The sequence below is a fragment of the Protopterus annectens genome, chromosome 6.part0 (genome assembly GCF_019279795.1).
Source record: "Protopterus annectens isolate FY-2018-M chromosome 6.part0, PAN1.0, whole genome shotgun sequence".
Lineage (NCBI taxonomy): Eukaryota > Metazoa > Chordata > Ceratodontiformes > Protopteridae > Protopterus > Protopterus annectens.
Window position 1 is genome coordinate 1,499,044,182 of NC_056737.1, and position 20,286 is coordinate 1,499,064,467.

Sequence of the window (20,286 nt, forward strand, 5' to 3'; positions counted from 1 at the left end):
ATGAAATGAAGATATGTCATAGCCAGATGATTTCTCAAAAAGAAAGATAATATAAATTAATAACAAAATTGTACACAATCAGTAAGTATTGTCCAATTAAAAAGAGTTATAACAAAGATATGTTTATGTGTGTTCCTTTTAGTCTTTTAATAAACAGTGCAAATCTGTTTCTAAACCTGCCACAAGTTTCTAAAACCTGAAATCAAGATACAAACTGGGAAATTAAAAATATATCACAACATTGGTGAGATTACAAGAAACATCTAGAATTCACAGTAACCAAACATTAGTGTCACTAAATGGAAGGCAGTGCATCTAACAGCATTAAAAGTGGCTACATGTGTTGTCTACCAGATCCCTTTATTTCAGGGCATTCCAGTAGTATGTTAAAATAATCAGCATGAGCTTCAAAACAGTACCTCTCTTAAAATATGAAATAGGAAGAGTTTGCAAAAAACAAAGTCTTTTAAGGTGGGTACAAAAAAGAAGGGAGGGGAGCATTGTTCCTACTGAAATTTGGATTTAGTTCATTTAACTTAGAAATACTACTAAAAATGAAAATCCAATCTGGCAAAAAATTATTTACACAGACACACACACACACACACACACACACATATATATATATATATATATATATATATATATATATATCTGTTGTTGTCTTTTGGATTTTCCCGGTTAGGGGTCGCCACAGTGGAACGCCGGTCCACAAATGACTAACAGTAGATTTTCACGAACGCCGAGGTGCCAGCTCGACGTCCAACCTTCAATGAAGGCACACTCATTTACGCATGTCTTTCGAATGCCCACCCACTCCAGCCGAGAATCGAACGGGAGAACCTCTTGATGTGAGGCAACAATGCTACCGCTGCACCACCGCGGTGTATATATATATATATATATATATATATATATATATATATATATATATATATATATATATATTATAAACAGCAAATCAGAACACCCCTAAGATATTCTGGTGCCCCATCAACAAACTCCTACATCCAGCCGACATGACTCAGCCAAGCCCTGAAAGAAATGCACCAGGAGACTACACTGCTAACCAATTTAACACACTTTTTTTTAAATTCAGTTGCCTCTATCTTAAACCCACAACCTTTTACAACTAGTATAATATCTCATGACCCACATTCTCATTTCCAAGCCCTCAAGTTTTGATCTATCCCAACCTCCACTGTCAGAAAACTACTAAAAACATTGAAACCCACACCCCTTGCCCCATACAACTTACCAGCTGAATACATCAAAATAAGTGCTAATACTTTGGAATATCTTGTTTACATCTTAATAAACCAGTCTATTAAGAAAAGGTATGTTGTCACTCTGTTGTAAAAATCCTACGTACTTCACCTAAGGATGGAAACTCTGCTGACCTGTCCAATTACATTCCTATAGCTATCCTATCTCCTCTGTCTAAAATGCTTGAAAAGTGTATACAGTCCCAAGCTCTTACCTACATTACTGAAAAGTCAGTATTTTCCCTTATGCATCATGGTTTCCAACCACATCACAGCACCACCACTGCACTACTAAGCAGTGTTAAAGCATGCACATATGTCAGCAATAAATCTAAGCAGAAACAATCACCTTGTCTCTTCTATATTCTTTGATCCAAGGAAAGAATTCAGCATGGTGTCAGACCAAAAATAATTATGCAGATGTCTTCTCTTGGCTTTGACAAATTCTTCCTGTGCTGGTTTCACATCTACTTACCAATCACACAACAAGATGTAAAGTGGCAAAACACCATCTCTTCCTTTCACCTAGCAACTGTGGGAGTCCATCAAAGCTCTATATTAGGTCCACTACTTTTTAATATATTCATTAATGATCTGCATTTAGCAACCAAACAAGCAACCATCATACAATGCACAGACAATTCCACAATCATCTGCTCCACTAAAAAACATGGTTAAACTGCAACTGTACAGACAAGTTATTTCACAGATAGAGACTTGGCTAACTGACTCACAGCTCCTTCTAAATCCCAAACATTCAAACATATAACTTATTTGTCCCTAAATAAGTATCTGCCTGATAAATCCCTTATTGATTCTATTATCAGAAAATACCAAGACAGAAATAGTAACTCTTGCAAATTACTAGGAGGTAATATATATATATATATATATATATATATATATATATATATATATATATATATATATATATATATATATATTTATATATATATATATATATATATATATATATATATATATATATATATATATATGAAAACCTGAAATACAACCACCACATAAAACAATCTATGAAGAAAACTCATTAAAAATTTGAAGCACTCCATAGAGCCAAACCCTACTTAAAATAGTAGGTTAAGATGAGAATTGTCTCTCTACTCTTCCTGGTGTAACCACACAATCTGATCTACTGCTCTTTGTACTTCAAAGTACCTTCTTCGAGTATTGCCGATCTCACAATTTCCCCCAAAATAAATAAATAATTACCATAAAGGCTTGTTACAAATTGACTTATATGTCTTTCTTTTCCTCAAGTGTAACACTGTATGCCATTTTTATTCTACTATGTATATTCCCATATCAGGTGTATAAAGATTATCAAACTGTGATAACTTATATTGACTTAAAATGTATTTATGGTTATTGTCTATAATCCATTAACTGTTGTTTTACCTGTTATTCGGTTACTCATTTTTATTCTCCTGGGCCTTTGCTGACAAGGGGCAACTTGTCTATCCAGTCGCACTATTCCAGTAAAAATAAATGCAATGAATTAAGTAAATAAATATTCTAGTTCACTGACAGAGTTGCATAATGCAGTTTCCCATTTTAGTGGTCATTTGAACAATCCTGGTAATCTGCAGACTATAATAATCTGTACACATCTGTGAGAGAGCCTTATTTATAATAATTTTAATATCTCAAGTTCCCTTTGGGAATCCTCACATAAAAAAATGTGAAATTGTAAATAGTGCCACCATTTTAACTTTAGTTGTAGCATTCAAAGTTCTACAGGACATGAAGAACATAGTGACGTTTTCTCCAAGAAAACTGCTTGCCCAATAGTTCATATCCAAAACATTCTGCTGATGTCAAAAGTATTATCATCATCAACAGTATAGGCAGCACTGGGTGGCAGATTGGTGCAGCAGTTAACTTTGTCGCCTCACAGCAAGAGGTTCTTTGGTTCAATTCTCAGCTGGGGTACCATCTGTGTGGAGTCTGCATGCCTCCCTGCATTCATGTGGGTTTCTTTTGGGTATGGCAGTTTCCTCCCACATTCCAAAGACATTTATCTGGAGTGTTTCTCCCCGAATCTCCACTGAAAATAGGCTCTGTCCAAGTCAGACTTTCCTGGTCAGCAAATACTAAATAAAATAGTGCCAAATTGCTTCCCATAAAAAAGATTACAAATTAATTACTTTCATCTTTTTTAGATGAGATATCTATCAAAAGGGGTGCAGATTATATCTTATTTGGATGAACTGCATTACTGCAGGTAATTTGGTATACCTCACAAGGTTTAGTAATCCAAAACCTCCAAGTGGTCAAGATCTTGAGCTTTCTCCTTGTAATTCTAGGACACCCAGTATCCTAGATAAAATTTAATGTAATAGATTACAGTTTGAAGAAAACATAATCCAAACATAAGAAATGGATATGCCTAACTAAAAAAAAAAAAAAAAAAAAAAAAAAGAAGTAAACACATCCTGATTCTTGATATCTTTGCGGAGAAGCATAATTTTAAACATCGTCCATTTTATTCTCAAAATGATGAAAGGGGTACAACTCATTTGTTCTGAACATTTGAGGGGGGGAAGGAACCATTGTTACCCCAAAGTAATTATGATTTAAACTCCATTTTAATTTCTCATGTATATGTCTGGCAGTTGGCACAGAGGGTTAAAGCTATCGGCTGTAGTTCCAGCAAGTCACTTAACCAGACCAAACTCCTGCGTCACCCCTAAAAATGGACTGTGTGCACAGTGGACCTACCTGATGAACAAATGGGTATTATTTTGTGGAAATTCACCACTTTATAGTCTCATTTTAAAGGAAGAATACTGTCATGTCTCACATAATTTTGAGTTGTGGTGTCTTGCTAATTACATTAAACCCTCAAAGTGCTTCGGTAATAACAGGCTTGATATAAAAAAAGTTTTTCCAGAATAAATACTTCATAAATACAGTATTCTCATTGTACAGGCCCAGAAATGCATCCAAATTAAAGCAAGCCAGCATCTTTATTTTATATTTCACATTTTGCAGGCAGTTTCTGTAAGTCCATTTTCAGTGGAAAAGAATGTTTCAGTGAATGATAAAGTTAACTCAGTAAAATAACCTTCATGCCACACCACTGATAAGGGTGAGACATGGTAACAGAGTGTGTGGAACATTTGGTACAAAAACAAAACTTGTTAATTGGTAAAAAGCTTGGGAGCTGATATTTAAATACTCAAAAAACTGAGTACAGAAGTCAGATAAAATTACCAGCAGTTAGATATTTAGAAGTCAGTAAAAGTCCAGAAACTACAGAAATACTATAGTTTGTCTTAATTCTATTACTGAGAAAAGGAAAAAAATTCTGTATAGGCTTGTTGAATTACATCTACCGCCACTGAATGTTGCTACTGCATAACAAACCACCATTTTCAAAATCACAGTGAGTAAAGACTTTCATTTTGAAAGATACAAGAAAACTTAGTATATAAAGGAGAAACTGAGATCTTTGCACTTATCTGGGACAGTGCCAGGTAATTTAAAAGATAAGGGCATTTATTCTAGTTCTTACACCTTGACCCTGTAAAAGCAAACTTACTTTGAGAGGCAAGTTGGTTCATTCCACAGTCATCAGCTTCATTTTGTACCACTCTAAGCAAATTATTTAATTAGAATAACTTCTGTTTTTAACACAAACATACATCAGTCTTTGTCAGACATAACTGGATATATGAAGAAATACAAAATTAAATTAATTTGCTGTCTGAAGATAATAACTATATTTACATGGTTCTGGACAATTTACATTTTAAATTTCTTTTTTACAAATATAAAAGTTTTTATGAATTTCTAAATGTTTTAATTGCAATAGGGATGCATACATATATAAATCAGAACATTGCTATGACTATTGTTTAAATACACCTTAATTTTGTTTCACTGTTTTATTATTCCAGTTATATTCTCCCTTTAATTCTCTAGCTTCAGCATTTTCAGAACGTTACCTTGGCTTTCCATTGAAAGAAGAAAACTTGTATCAGGTAAGCTTATTAATGACATCTAAAGACAGTCATTGACCTTTTCTGTACTGAAATAGCAAGAATTGTTCATGTCTGAATAAAGATACAAATGTCTTCACCCACCCAAAAATATAAGCAAAAGAAGTCCTGTATTTGAATGTCAAGCAGTCAGATTCCATAAAACAGAATTTGCTTCTTACATGGGATTTCAGAGCAGCAGGTCTTATTGACAATATAATAATAAGCTTTTGTAATCTTCTCTGAATAAATAAATGGCTTTTCTACAATGTATGTGAGTCAATGAACTGCAGGTTAATAAAATTAGAATTAGAGAAGTCAAAACTTTTGCATACTCTGGATATTTTAATTTGTGAATTTATTTTTCCAGTGAGCTGTTGTCTCTTGAATACTGCCAAATATTTATGTGAATAAATGTATTACCTTTCTGTCATGAAATTGTTAGTAAGTCAGTGTTATAGTGCCACTGGCACCACACAACTATAAGGAGTTAACTTCATAGTAATTCAAGTAGTCATTTAAGCTTTATCTAGATGCTTTATTTGAATGAACAGTAAGGAACAGTTGTATTAGTATACCAACTGTCTTTGACTCCCGATTAAATGTGAATGTCACACTTGCTCGCCGTCACTTCAGCCTCTTATATATATATATATATATATATATATATATATATATATATATATATATATATACCTTTTCCAATAATATTGTTTGCATTGCTGATTCTGTAGCCCAGAAGCAGGATGTTCATTTGTTCATCAGGAACAGAAAATGGACTGAGTTGTCATAGGTCAATAACGTAATGAGGAATGAAATATTACTGGACAGTTATTACTTATGGATGAGAACTGGAGTCTGAGTAAAATATGGCTGGCTGGTTGGCTAAGTGGAAGGATGCATAGATGGATGGATGGATGGAAGGGTGCATGTCTTTCTGCAGATATGTAACAGTCATCTCAGATGCAGCATATATAAATGAAATGAAAATATACATAGTTTAAGACAACAACTAGGGAGAAGCACGCAGTCTTTTCTGCTGTGGTCACAGAGTGCCATATCATGAGATACACAGAGAAAATATCAACAACCCATTTTTTCTGCACCAAAGCATACTATCTCAAAACCATGTACCTACGTAATGCCTCTTGAGCAGGAAGTGAGTCCCTTCTGGTAACAAATTATATCACAGATAGGCTAGTTAAGCAAGTATATAGCTTGTGCAAGTCTTAAGTCAGGCATTCAGTTAATGAAAGAAGGCTGTTGGCAAATATAGAAGCAAAAAGTCTAAATTTTATTCAGCTTCCTTGCAGTTGTGACGTAAAAATAAAAGCCATTTTTGTTTCCTAATTCCACATGACTAGCTCCTGTCTTCTTTGCTCAGCTGTAGCTTCTTTTTTGAGTGGCACATCATCTATATCAAACTCAACTAATATCTCTCACTTTCTTTTTATATCCTCAGCATTCTTTTTATTGGGAACATGCCTCTGATGTTTATTCTCTGTCTCCAGGCATCAGTTCCTCCCCTTAGTGTTCCCAGACTATAACCTCTATGGCCAAGGAACATTATATTACTCCAGTCTCTGGACATAAGTATGTTTTTATCCCACAACTTGTTTACTGTCCCCACCTGTTTCATCTCCCTGTGTTTCTTTCCACAGAGCACACCTCCATGTCCATTGCTTACACTTGCTACCAAGATGACTTTCCCCAACACTTCCAAATATCATGTCAGCCCTTCTACTTCCTGTAAACCATAAAGTCACGACTGAGATGTATGTTACTGCATATCCAACCTACCATGTATATCAGACTGTCTGGTTGTATGTCATTCTCTCTCTCTATGCAATTGTAAAAAGAGGGATTGACTTCACAGTGGATCTTTCTCCCTGACAAGTATATTCTGTAGATATGGGTTACTAGCTTTAGGTGCTATGCCTTCATCTGGTCGCTGTTGCATTACACAGCCTGCCTTTTCATTGACATGCTATGTGGTCTGTCTGCCTGGAAATGTTTTGACTTATCAGGTAAGTACTTTAGACAGTTTTCGACAAAACATTCTTAGATCCCCTCTGTCAACTACCTGTCCTTGTCATATCAGATGCACCTATTTTTGTTTAAGCCATTTCTGATATTATAACTTTTATTTTGCAACTTTTCTACTGTTGAATAAAAATTATGCATCTCATTCTTCAGGCCAACAATTCTACCTCTCCAAGCCTCCAGCTTTCTTGCATTTAAACCACTCCTTCAACCTTCATGCAAAGAACAAACCTGGAGTCACCCTTTTCCTTTAACTGTCCATTTAGCATCTCAAAGACTACATTTATAGATGCCATATTCTCTCATTATTCAAAATGCTTTCCCTTCCCTCTCAATGTTTGTAGTTATGAAGCATGACCATTGGTGAATCTTCAAAAACCCACCTAACTCACTGTATATTTGAACTTTATTTAGATACTGTGACCATAGCTAAAGCTCTAAGTGGTTGTATTTCCTAGTGCAGTGCAGTGCTCCCCACCCCCCACACAGTAGTGAAGCAGTTAGTATTTAAATGTCCAAGTGTCAAAGAACAGGTGAAAAGATGAAAACATTTAATGATGTGTAATAATTAGTACTAGCCAAAGTTAACTGATTATGCTAAAATGCTTACAATGAGATGAGGGTAAAAAAAATGATATTTTCCACTAGAATTTAGAACAGGAAGTGAAAGACTAAGAGGCATGTAATTTAAGAAGTGATTGCCTTGGGTAGACTTAGATGCTCATGATACTAGATAGAAAGTTCTTCAAGAACCTTTTTTGTCGATATGATAGTTTTTTTCTGGATAAGGTAAATGTCTGTTGAGAAATGGTTAATCTGTACACCAAGATATTGAAGCTGGGCATAGTTTCAAAGCCATAAAAACAAGGAATGGCTGTGCTTCACCTGTGATTAGCTATCTGGAACCACTTATCATGATTAAATAGAATCACTTTCATGTTGCTAAAGCTAATGCTAAGCTGTTTTTCTTCAAGAGTGCTATGCAGGACTGCTAATGAGTGGCTGGACCTAAACAATGTAAGCTATCAGCATGTAAGATATCCTGAAAATCAGTTGTTCAGAAGTAAAGGAGGTTATAAATAAAGAAAAGAGAAGTCCCAACATGGGTCATTGTGAGATATAAGTTGTGTAAGTCGCTTTAATCTTAAGAAAGCGGGATAAGCCATATATCATTGTGATCTGCTCCTCACAACTGATAGACTAAGTTACGCTGATGAAGTGGAGGCCATATTTAGGGGCCCATTCAAGAGCAAAGGCGATATGTGAGCCTGACTGCCTTTGTAGAACAATGAACAGAGCTACTGTGATTATTTCAATGTCAGTATTTACATAAAATATTTTTTAGGGCAAAACAAATTATGGTTGCTCACCATGTAAAGCCTAAAACTAGTTAAATGTCCGCTGAGCTGGGTGGCAGCCATGGCATGGATATGGAACTTCATCCCTCCAGATGTGAGAAATAAACCAAATTATAACAGAATTCCACAACACCTAAAAACTTATTCAACTCAAAATAGGACCTGCTTCTCCAGCTGACCTCAACTCCATTACCACAATTAACAGAACATGCTGGAGGGACAGGTTCATAACCCATAGACTGCCCATGCTATGGAATAGACTTCCCGTACATGTCAAGCAGAGCACCTTGCTGACCCTCTTCAACAGAAATCCTGATGAGTGGATGGGAAACAGAAAATTCACCCTGTGGATAACGCCAGTGGCTCTTCTCAACCGAGGCACTGGGAACTAAGGTCGGGTGGCACTATGCCAGGGTAATCCTATGGCTAGGCTTGTAAAGGCCCCAGGCATTAACCTAGTACAAACCTATGAACCATCCCCCACTTTAGTATCGCCTTCCATTTTGTATTTCTCTGATTCCTAGCCCAGCTCTTAATTCTAGTTGATTACTAAATCTCATCATGTATACATCATCAGCTTTCTACCAGCATCTATTTTCTCACTATCATTATTATTACCATTTTAAATGGCCCTTAGTGCATACACAACAACTTTTGAAGATTTCGTATTACTATGTCATAGCTACAAATACTACTTAGCTACATATTTATTTACTTCAAAACTTATGAGTACTATTGTAAATATACAATGGTAATTGTTATAATCAAAAACTTGGAACTTTTCTCCCCAAGCTTCCAGTAAAAATGGATTTCTTCTCAGTGAGATTACCCCATTAGGCAAATTTAAATAAATATGTATTTTTCCCCATCTTAAGCAATCAGTTGAAAGAACATTTGCAGTCTATCAGGTGGCTACCACAGAGAGAAAGCAATTCAGATGACTGCAAACTAGGAGCCATAGTCAAGTCCCCAAATGATGTGGACATCCTACAGAAGGGCCTCACTGAGACAGATGCCTGGTGTCAGAGCCATGGCCTCAAGCTCAATGCCAAAAAGTACAGTGTCATCCCCTTTGGTAAAATCTCTGTACCCATGAACTACCACATAGGCAGCAATCTACTTAACACCAAATGCATGATAAGAGACCTTGGGACCCAGGTGGACAGTAGTTTCTCCTTTGATAGTCACATCACCACAGTAGTCAGGAAGTCCTTCTATGTGGCACACCTCATCATAAAAGGGTTCTCAGCCAGGAAAAATGAGGTCATTGTTCCCCTCTACTCATCGCTCATTAGACCCATTATAGAGTGCAATGCCCCTTTTGGAATGTACCTCACAAGACATCTGCAGCAGCTGGAAAGGCCACAGAAGTACCTCACAAAGAGGATTACTGGCCTCAAACAGATGCCCTACACTGACCTCCTCAAAAAACTCCAGCTTTACTCCGTAGCATATTGCCTACTCTGAGGTGATCTCTCCCTAACATATAAAGCTATGTCAAACCCAGAGCTGTTGGACATGCTACACCTACAGAAATCCCAATCCCTCCAAGCTACACTCTCTAGGGACCTAAACTTTGTCACCACAATAAACAGGACATGCTGGAGGGATAGATTCCTGTCCCAGAGACTTCCTATACTCTGGAACAAGCTACTCATCTATGTCAAGCAAAGTTCTTCAATAGCACTCTTCAAGAAAAATCTTGATGAGTGGATGGGAAATAGGAAATACACCCCGGGGATCACTTATTTGTCTCTGCTGGACAGTGGCACAGGAAAATAACTTTCTTGGGTGGCGTAAGCTATGGTACCTTGCTGGCTAGGCCTACGTAGGCCCTTGGGCCGATAGCCTAGTACCTACCTATGAACCTATGAACCTATAAGTGTGAGAGAGAGAAAATTCTTCTTTGGAAACATGTTTAGTATCCTTTAGTTTATAGTATTTTTGTTGAAAATGTGGTTAGAATGATTTTGGATTTTAATTGCTTGTTAATTGGAAAATTTGAGGTCTCTGCACCCCCATACATGCTTAAGTATAAATGTCCATGTGGAAGTCAGTATTTCACCAAAAGATTATCTCTTCAAGAATGCAGTCCCCTCTACACGACTCATCTCATTAAGAACTCAAATAACCTTCTTACTGAATTACGACACTGATGATGAGGATACTGTATCCTCATGTCTCCTACAGAAAGAGATGTTCAGTCTAACAAGGGAACCTTTAAAGTGAGGAACTATGGAAGGTCAAATTACATAACAAAATAGTTGAATCTCTAAATACAGAAGAAGTAGGCCTATGAATGTTCCTCCATATTTCCAGTTCCATTGCCCAGAATATGGGCATGCTTGAAACAGTGCCCTTAGAGCATAATTCACAGTCACCAGTGCATAATGAACATGATAGGTTCCAAATAGTGCCAGACATCCATGCATACCTACAGTGAATGCAGTAGTGTTTTTGTAGACACAGACAGGGGAGTAAAACTGGCCCCTGGCCTGAAGGGTATTGGACCATTATTGCAAGAAATGTTATATCATAAGATACAGGTTATGACAGAGGACATAGCAGATGAGGCCGTATAACAGGACTTCTAAACTTACTCAGGCAGCTTCCATGATGAGCAGCATGCTATTGAGTATGCCATGATGCTTTAGCCACTTATAGTAGAAAGGCAGACATGGATTCAGTACTGCATAGGTATGTTTGGCTCTGGATAAAGCCACTGACACATGATGTCAAGGGTCAGCTGCCAGATGGATGTTTGGTCAAAAAACACTTATTAACATATCCATCCATCCAGCCACAATCCCCTTTCCCATTTTCGCACATGGGATAGGGTGTCACTCATTGTTACAGATTCTTGATAGGAAGCCTTGACCTCCACGCACATATAATGTCATTGTTAGTGTATTAATACAGCTGAACCTCCTTCTCTAATACTCTGTATTTCTACAATTCCCCATTTTTCTTTCCATTACTCTGCTCAACTTTCCCTTTACTTTCTTCTCTTTCAATCTTCCTCTGCCTATTTTTCCTCATTCTGATCTTTTTCTTGTCTTTTGCCCTTCTCTTCCTGATCTTAACAAATGGAAAGCACCTCATGCTTATGTTGTTAAGGCAGGGTCTAGTGCCAGGCAATAAAATCTGTGCACACTGGCAAGTAAGTGACAGTGGTAGAAATAAAAGATTTGTTTCTGCCTGCCATCCATAACAGTAATGTGTACTCAACTTCTCAAACAAACTGATTTGCTGGAATAACATCCATTTCCTGAAGGAAACAAACTCTCAGACTCAAATGGATGTCATTATTTAGTGACTTCATTCCACAGTTGTTGGTCCAAAAACCAGACATTTTTATAAAGAACAGACCAAAATATAAAGCAATAACCCAAATGTCCTAAAAAAATCAAGACAGTTGAGAGGTATGAAAGGTGAGTGCAAATGTAATGGACTATATTACACTACCTCTGACAAAGCTCGCTAAGAGTTTTGCATGTTTAAATGCTGAGAAAATGTTTAGCAATTTTTTTTCCTGTAACTAGCAGTACATGGAGCAGATAAAGCTCTGTGCACTATAAAGAATTATGATCACTTCATTGATCATAACCTTCAATTATGTGTTCTCAACATGGATGCCAAGATTTGCCTCTTGTGCTTCACTCTTGAAGGGAATTTCTTGGCATCCATGTCTCAAACACATAATAAGCAGGTTATGATTGGTGAACTGATCATAATCCCCTATGTTATGTACAGAGATTAATGGCAGTGGTGGCATAACAAGGGAAAGAAAGAAATCCACAATTTGAGGTAGGCCTAGAAGTGTAGTCGTGGATAGAGCCATGCAGAGCTGAACAAACAGCCAATAATGAAGACCTGGAAGGCCCTAAATATAGGTACAGAGTACTAAAATGCTAATTATATTACAGATACCAGTAACAGTGTACAAAACATATAATACATCTAAGAGGGAAGTAGAATAAGGCATGCTGTAGAAAGTTTTCAATACTATAGTGTAGCAAATAATCGTTTGAGGTGCAGATTGTCTTTACAAGGTAAAGTTGCATCAGGTATAAAGGTAAATTATGTATTATAGTCGCAGTATTGTCTTTTAACAGAAAGTCTAGTAGGAAAGCCTCACTCTTTTTCAATTACTGTAGAAGCAAAACTATCCCTTGGGTATACCCCAAATAGAGGAGTCATAGGCCAATGGGACTGTAGCAGTTTATAGCAGACTACTCATGAAAAATTTAATCATTAGTTACAGAAGTAAGCTGATAGATGAATATGATAACCAGCCATGTCCCTAGCCTAAGATGGTAATTAGTGCTAAAGAGTATTGTTTTTTTTTTTTTTTTTGCTCAAATAGTTATTATTTTATAAACAAATAAATTAGTTGAACTATTACATCACATACTAAAAACTATGTTATGTAAATGACTATATACAGTATTTATATACGGCCTAAAAGGTAAACAATGTAAGAAAACTAGCATGATTCATTATACACAAGTTAATGGGCAGACAGTTAAATACTTCGCAATTATCAGAGAGAGATAGAGTTCATTTGTAAAGTATCAATGAGAGATAGGATCTTCCACCAAGGATTATTAAATAATAGCTTCGGGTAAATTCTGAGTTCTTTAGTCTTGATCTCCTTTAATGTTGTTTCTTTCAGTAAGGATGAAAAGTCTTCAAAGGAAAGTGCAATGCAGGAGTTCCATTTTCTAGCAATTGCTAGTATTGTCCATAATAAATAGAAGTTGTTTTTCTTTAGATAAGGCCCTTCACTCACATTTAATAAAATTAGAGCTTTAGATAGTGTAAACAAATCTGTAAATATGGCTTGCAAGAAATTATCAATATCTCTCCATAATTCTTATAGAAACACATTCATAAAAGATATGTACCCAATCAGCTTTACATATCTCTGAGCATCTCCAACAAGAAACATTCCTAGAGGTACTAAATTTGGCTAAGTTATCAGGAGGTAAAAAGGCTCTATGCAGAAATTTCCAAGTATATATTCTCTAGTATTGTGATTAAGATGTTAGCTTAACAGAGAGTAAAATGTTAGATTTATTTTCTAGGGATACACATAAGGATTGTCCCCTAGTAATATAATGCCAATATTTTGATTGAGGTTTTGTTTTATAGGTTATTAATATTTTATATAACATTGAAATAATATTATCCAAATTATGATTATTATATACACTTTCCTTTAAGCAATTTATGAATTATGGTTTATCATCAAAGGGAGAGTTGTTAATTTTTCTCTATAGATCTTGAAATTATGTTAGAGCAATTTGAAGTAATAGCCAATAATGAGATGTCAGTTCAAAATATGGTATACTATGCCGAATATCTAATACTTTATGATTTCCCATGCAATGTTGCCAGCAAATACATTTCTTGGATTCCCATGAAATGAAAATGTTTTTATATGCCTTGTTAAAAAATTATTTATAATGCTGAAAGGGTCTATGTCAAATATTCAAACTTCCAAAATGTTGAATACCATATGGTCAATATTTGGAAGTTCAAATATCTAATAACAAAAAAAAAAAAAAAGAAAATCACTAACAGTGCAAGCAGGGGGGGCAACACCCCCACACCCCCCTACTTAAATATACCAACTCCAAGACTGCACTTCAGTGCAGAAAAGGGAAATTCTCCCATTCTGCACCATACAGCGCTGTTAAAAGTCAACCTTCAAACACTTGAAATGTCGAACATATGGTCTCGACCATATAGTATTTGACATTTTAAGAGTTTGAATAATTGACATAGACCCATGCTGAAAGGTATTAGTAAATCAAATCAAAGTTTAATATCTATATTTGCAATGGTGAATTTCCTAAAACTCTTAAGAATGAGATTGATAGAATTTAGTGTAGTAGGTTTTAATATATTATATTGCATACTAAAACATAGTAGATACTATAACTTATTAGATTGGTCAGTCAAATGTAAGCTAAATGAAAAAAAAGACTTTCATTAAATAGTTTACAATATGTAACAATTTCCAGTTTGAGGAGTAGTTTGGATTAATCCAGTTTATAATAATTTTAGTTATGGAAACTTTAATATCAGTTTTTATATCAGGAAAACTAATTCCTCCTTGTTACCAGGGTCTGATATAGTGTGTAAAAGCAATTCTGTTTCTATTAGGAAACCACAGAAATTTTAATAAAAGTGATTGGCATCTTTAAGAAAATGACTCTTAGGAATCATAGTTATAGCTTGCGCTATATACAAAATCTTGGGTAGAAGTATTACTTTTACTAATTGTAATCTATCCTCAAAGGAAATAAACATTTTATTCAACTTGTCCACATTGGTTTTGATCATGTTTATAATACTGTTATAATTTACAGCTATTGTTTCATGTATAATTTTATATAACATAATACCCAAGTGGTCAAGAGCAGCTACTTGCTTGCCAATAATATGATTTCTACCAGCTTGTGTTTCTTTCTTTTTATTCAAAAACAAGAACTTCAATTTTATTTTGCTAAAATGAAGACCAGAAGTTGTATGAAAATTCTCTATTAATGAATCTAATTAATTTAGAACTATCTTTGAGTTAGGTAATGTGAACAGTACATTAGCAGCAAATAACATTATTTTAGAATTATATTGATTATGTATATCAATACCTTTTATCTTTGAGTTGTTTCATATTAATATGGCAAATATTTCAATAGCCAATACAAACAGAATGAGTGGCATGGGCAACCTTGTTTAGTACCTTTATTTAGATGAATGAATTCCAAGGTAAATGGTCCTGGTTTAACAAAGCTAGACTGTTTTTATATATATTCATTATGAGTGAAATAAAGGATAAAAGGAATTCAAATAGAGATAATACTTTGAACAAATAATCCCAGTTTAAATAATCAAAAGCTTTTTCTATAGCTAATCCAATTATTAAAGCTTCTTGACTTTCTCTATTTAAAAATGTAATAATGGTTATTACCATCCTGATGTTGTTGTGTGTATGTCTGTTATTTATGAGGCCAGTTTGGTCTTCATTTATTACATGACCCAAAGCGATTTTTATTCTATTACCCAGAATGGACATAAATATCTTGTAAGCACTGTTTAGTAGTAGATTGACCTGTAAGGGCTACAATATTTAGGGTCTTTATTTTCTTTTAAAATGGGAGTAATTAATGAATATCTCCAAGAAAGAGGTATGCTACTGTGTATCTGAATTTCAAGTAATGTTTTACGAAAAAAGGAAGTAATAGACATAGGAAAACGTTTAAATCATTTCTATAATAATACCATTAATTCCTGGAGCTTTGCTAGATTTACCTTCCTTGATTCTGTCTTTGACTTCTTTACATGTAATTTGATTTTGGGGATCTAATTGTAATTTTTCTGGAATTTTATTAAGTATAGAAGAGATTAGTTCCAGATTTGAGAGGTTAACTTGTGAGCTACCTATTTTGTAATGCCCTATGTAATGATATTGAAAAGCATCAAGGATATCTGTTACATCAGACAGATTTTTTTTACCCTGATGTAATACATTAATAACATTTTTAGCTTTAGATTGCATTTTAATCCTTATTAATAAGTTATGCATATGCTTAGATGTTGCTTAATCTTTCTAATGACAGGTTAGTCTTATGAGCTAGTATTTCAATATATTCTTTGTTTAAGTCTTCTATTTTGTTTTATTATCAGTAGAATTTGTAATCTTGCTAGATTTAATTAATAGCAGTTGAGATTGTATATTTTTTAATTCTGATTCCCATTCTTTGATGTTATTTTTGAACCATGTAAGGGTTCTGTTTTATATATATATATATATATATATATATATATATATATATATATATATATATATATATATATATATATATATATATATATATAAAAGCTTCTAATGAATCCCAGATCATAACTGTATTAATCTCTGATGTATAGTTATTTTCAAGAAAAAAACTGAAGTTCTGAGACTAGCCAGGGGTTACATTCTTTAATTTTTGTGATGTAAGCTGGAATTCATGTTATAAAGGTTGATCTTTTATAATCTATTTGAAATTTAAGAACACGATAATTATGGCTAGAGAGAGAGGGAAGGGGAGTATGGAGAAAAGATATATTTCTCAGTTTTAATCCTGAGAAATGTAGATTTTATCTGTTCTAGTTTGGATGCCAAATCTTTGATCCTGATGAGAGAAATTTAAGAAATTACCTTTGTTTATACTAAATATGTCAAATCAGTTTAATGTCTCAGTCCATTTTTTAAGAAATTTTGCAGTAAAGGTGAGACAAAGAGATCTCTTTGTAGTATCAGAGCTATCTAAACTACAATTAAAGTCCCCTTCTGTTATTAAGTTACCTTTATATGTGTTAGCAATAAGATCTAAATATATTTTAGTAATTCCCTCCTCCCATGCCAGGAAACCAGTATATATCTACTAAAGTCCAAATTCTATTATTGAATTTTAGTATAACAAGAGATATAAGGCCCTTGTTATCCTCATACTGTATATGTGAACTATCTGAGGATTAACAATGTTTTTTTTCCATAATATCATTACTCCTATAGTCTTTAATTTATTGGAAGAATGAGCTAATATTAGATAGTTATTAGGATTCCATGTGTTGCTATCACACTATCACACTACTGGTGTTTTATTTAATTTTAAATACCTTATCAATTTTGAAATTTTCCTTGCATCATTCATGCCATTAATATTTAAAGATAGTAGCATTAGTTTCATTTGTGGTTGTAACTCAGATTTTAGACTTGTTATTAGTGCTTAGTTTTATTACCCAAATTCCTTCTCTTAACAATGGTATTATATAGATGCCCAGACGTTTAAGTAATATCAAACAAATATTCCATATCATTAGATATTTATTGAGTCTTGACTCATGACTATAAAAAGAAAAACATAACTCAAAAGATATTATATAAAACAAATTAAACCTAAAATAAATAAATTCCAACATCAAACATGGAATAATTAACATTTCTAGTCCAATAGATAAATATTGGTCTGTTAGACTAGCCTTCACACCTTGTCTAACAGCGCCTATCTGAGCTCTTAAAAGATAAAACCTAAAGGAGACTACTTAACAAATACATTGTAGGATGAAATTTTGTAGATGTATTTCTTTTGTGTTTTTATGATATGGAAATTAAATGATAATATATCATAAAATGTCAAAATGTTACCAGTAATTATATAAGATACACAATGTTCCATTGCATAGATTATGTCATCTGTATGTCATAGTGTATATTTACTCTTATATTAGTTTAACAAATAAAGACACTTCCTCTCAAAATGAAAAAAATAGTATACACTTCATAAGTACATTCCCTGTTATGTAATTCAATTTACAAAGAGTTCCCAATTCTTACCTAAACACTTCTTAAATAAGCTAGATTTTGTCTACTACTATAAAGCTATATTTAAATGCAGTATTAACTACTATTTGTAGTATATATACATTGTCAGGGGAAAAGATTCAAATCAGATTGACAATATATCTTTTTAGTTCAGTTACATGTAAATGATAAAACATAACCATGGCTTGTTCTTATATATTGCTACTGCATTCCTTAGTGTAACATAACATTCACCAAGAAATTACAGCTACTTGAAGTTGTTCTATCTACAGGTCAAGCAGCTATTTCCTCCCTTAAATATACCAAGGTAAAAACAGATGCGTATTTGATTTACAGAAATGTTATATTCCCAACAATCACTAATTATGAATGATAAATGCATTATAAATAAAAAGATGATACTGATGAAACTAATACAGTTTCTCATGTCACTAAATACATACATTATTAGCAAATGTATTAAGTAGTGTGTCCATATGTATAACAGATAAAAATAACTCATAATTTCTTCATATATTGTAAAATATACAGTTCCTAATGATTAAAAGTACTTTTGTGTCATATAAGAAAACTATTATTGTTTGTTAGGTAGATATAACCTTACATTTGCACATGAAAGTATACAATCAATAAATGCTGCATAAGTTAATAGCTCTAAAGATGTGAAAAACTTACTGAATTTTCATGTTTAATTCCGTTTCCCTTGATTTCCAGCTTTCTTTCTCATTTAACTATTATTTCCCAAGTTTTAAAAGGCTTTCTGTAATATCCAGACTTCTGAAATTATTTAAGATAAAATTTTAGCCACCATTTATCTCATAGGGGAACAGCTGTTTTATTTTTGTATAGGAAGTGCATCTCACTATGAGTTGCCCTCATTTCCTGTTAGTTACAGTGGCAAAAGCAGAGACTTGAGCTGTGAGGTTGCAAGCAAGAAAACAGACTGTGCAGCAGCTCACCAAGTACATCAAGGTTAGTAAAAAAGCTTCACTTCATCGTTTTAATAGAACTTATGAAAAAAAAAAGGTTGAGCAACTCATGGCATAAATGGTCACTTTTAAAGAAGAAAAACTCTATTTATTATAAGAGATTGAGTTTTCATCATACCTGTCTCTCATCTAGTCAGGACACAACAGACAAGACTTCGTGGGTTTTGTTCAAGCAGCTTTATTATATAGAAACACATGAGGACTGAGGCTTAATACTTTAACTTAGGTAAACTTATAAACAAACTAGCTATTACATTCATACGTGTTCACTCTCTGGTTGCACTCTCAAAATGGCACTGAGTGTTTAGCACATGCTTGCTATTTATATATGCACGTTCACGCCTTGAAATGCTTCTTAAAGACACAGCACACACACTGTTCTACATTCTCCATCTTTGAGAAATAAGTCAAGCATTGTTGAAAATATTAATTGACATGCAATCAATATAAATAATTCTTGATTATGCAATTATACAGAACTAAATACACATATATACAGTTAAGTCCAGGTCATTGTGTATTTCACACTAGGTGTGGAAATATGACCAAATCGTGTGACATAGAAATTAGAATCAGATTTAGAACTGGGACTGTCTTTGTGGAATGTTCAACTTTTGGGACATCAGGAATATCATCAGGAATGGAAGTAGAAGTCAAGACATGCTCTGGAAGTGGAACATTGTCTAGGTTGCTCTGAGATCTAAAGTCTGTATCAGAGGAACAATGCTGCAATATTGATTCTGATACAGTAAGAAAATATCTGCAATTTCTCCTGTACTCCAAGCCCTCAGATTCTACAATGTAGGATCTAGGCTCAGTATATATATATCTGTAACTTGACCAAACCTTTTTTCTTTTGTATCCTCACTGTCTCTCCATCTTTCAATGGATGAAGAAATCTGCTCGATTTATCATAGCTGGACTTCTGGAAAGAACACTTTCTGAATAGTTTTGCTCAAATTGTCTTCTTGTTTTTATCTTTAGACCTCAACAAACTGGAACTGATAGGAAACATTGTTTTGGTTTGCCTAGATAGAAGTATCTGAGTAAGTGAGCCAAGTATATCATCACTGGGTATGTTTCTGAGATTAAGTAAATTCAAACAGACATTGGCATTCTCACATTTTGGCCTCTCAAGTAATTGCTTTATACTCTGCACTGCACGTTCAGCTAAATGATTTGGCTGTAGATATTCTGGATTACTAGTAACATGTACAAAGTCCCATTCTCTTGCAAATTTCTGAAATAACTGAC

The 20,286-nt window shown here is 34.1% G+C and overlaps 1 protein-coding gene across 1 annotated transcript in view; it reads left to right on the forward strand.

The window, feature by feature from the left end:
* DPP10 (dipeptidyl peptidase like 10) overlaps positions 1-20,286 on the forward strand; it is a 3,628,631-nt gene that overhangs the window by 3,343,239 nt on the left and 265,106 nt on the right. Inside the window, exon 23 of the mRNA XM_044074976.1 lies at positions 5,211-5,269. Within this exon, the coding sequence (XP_043930911.1) occupies positions 5,211-5,269 (59 nt within the window). The remainder of the gene's footprint in view (positions 1-5,210; positions 5,270-20,286) is intronic.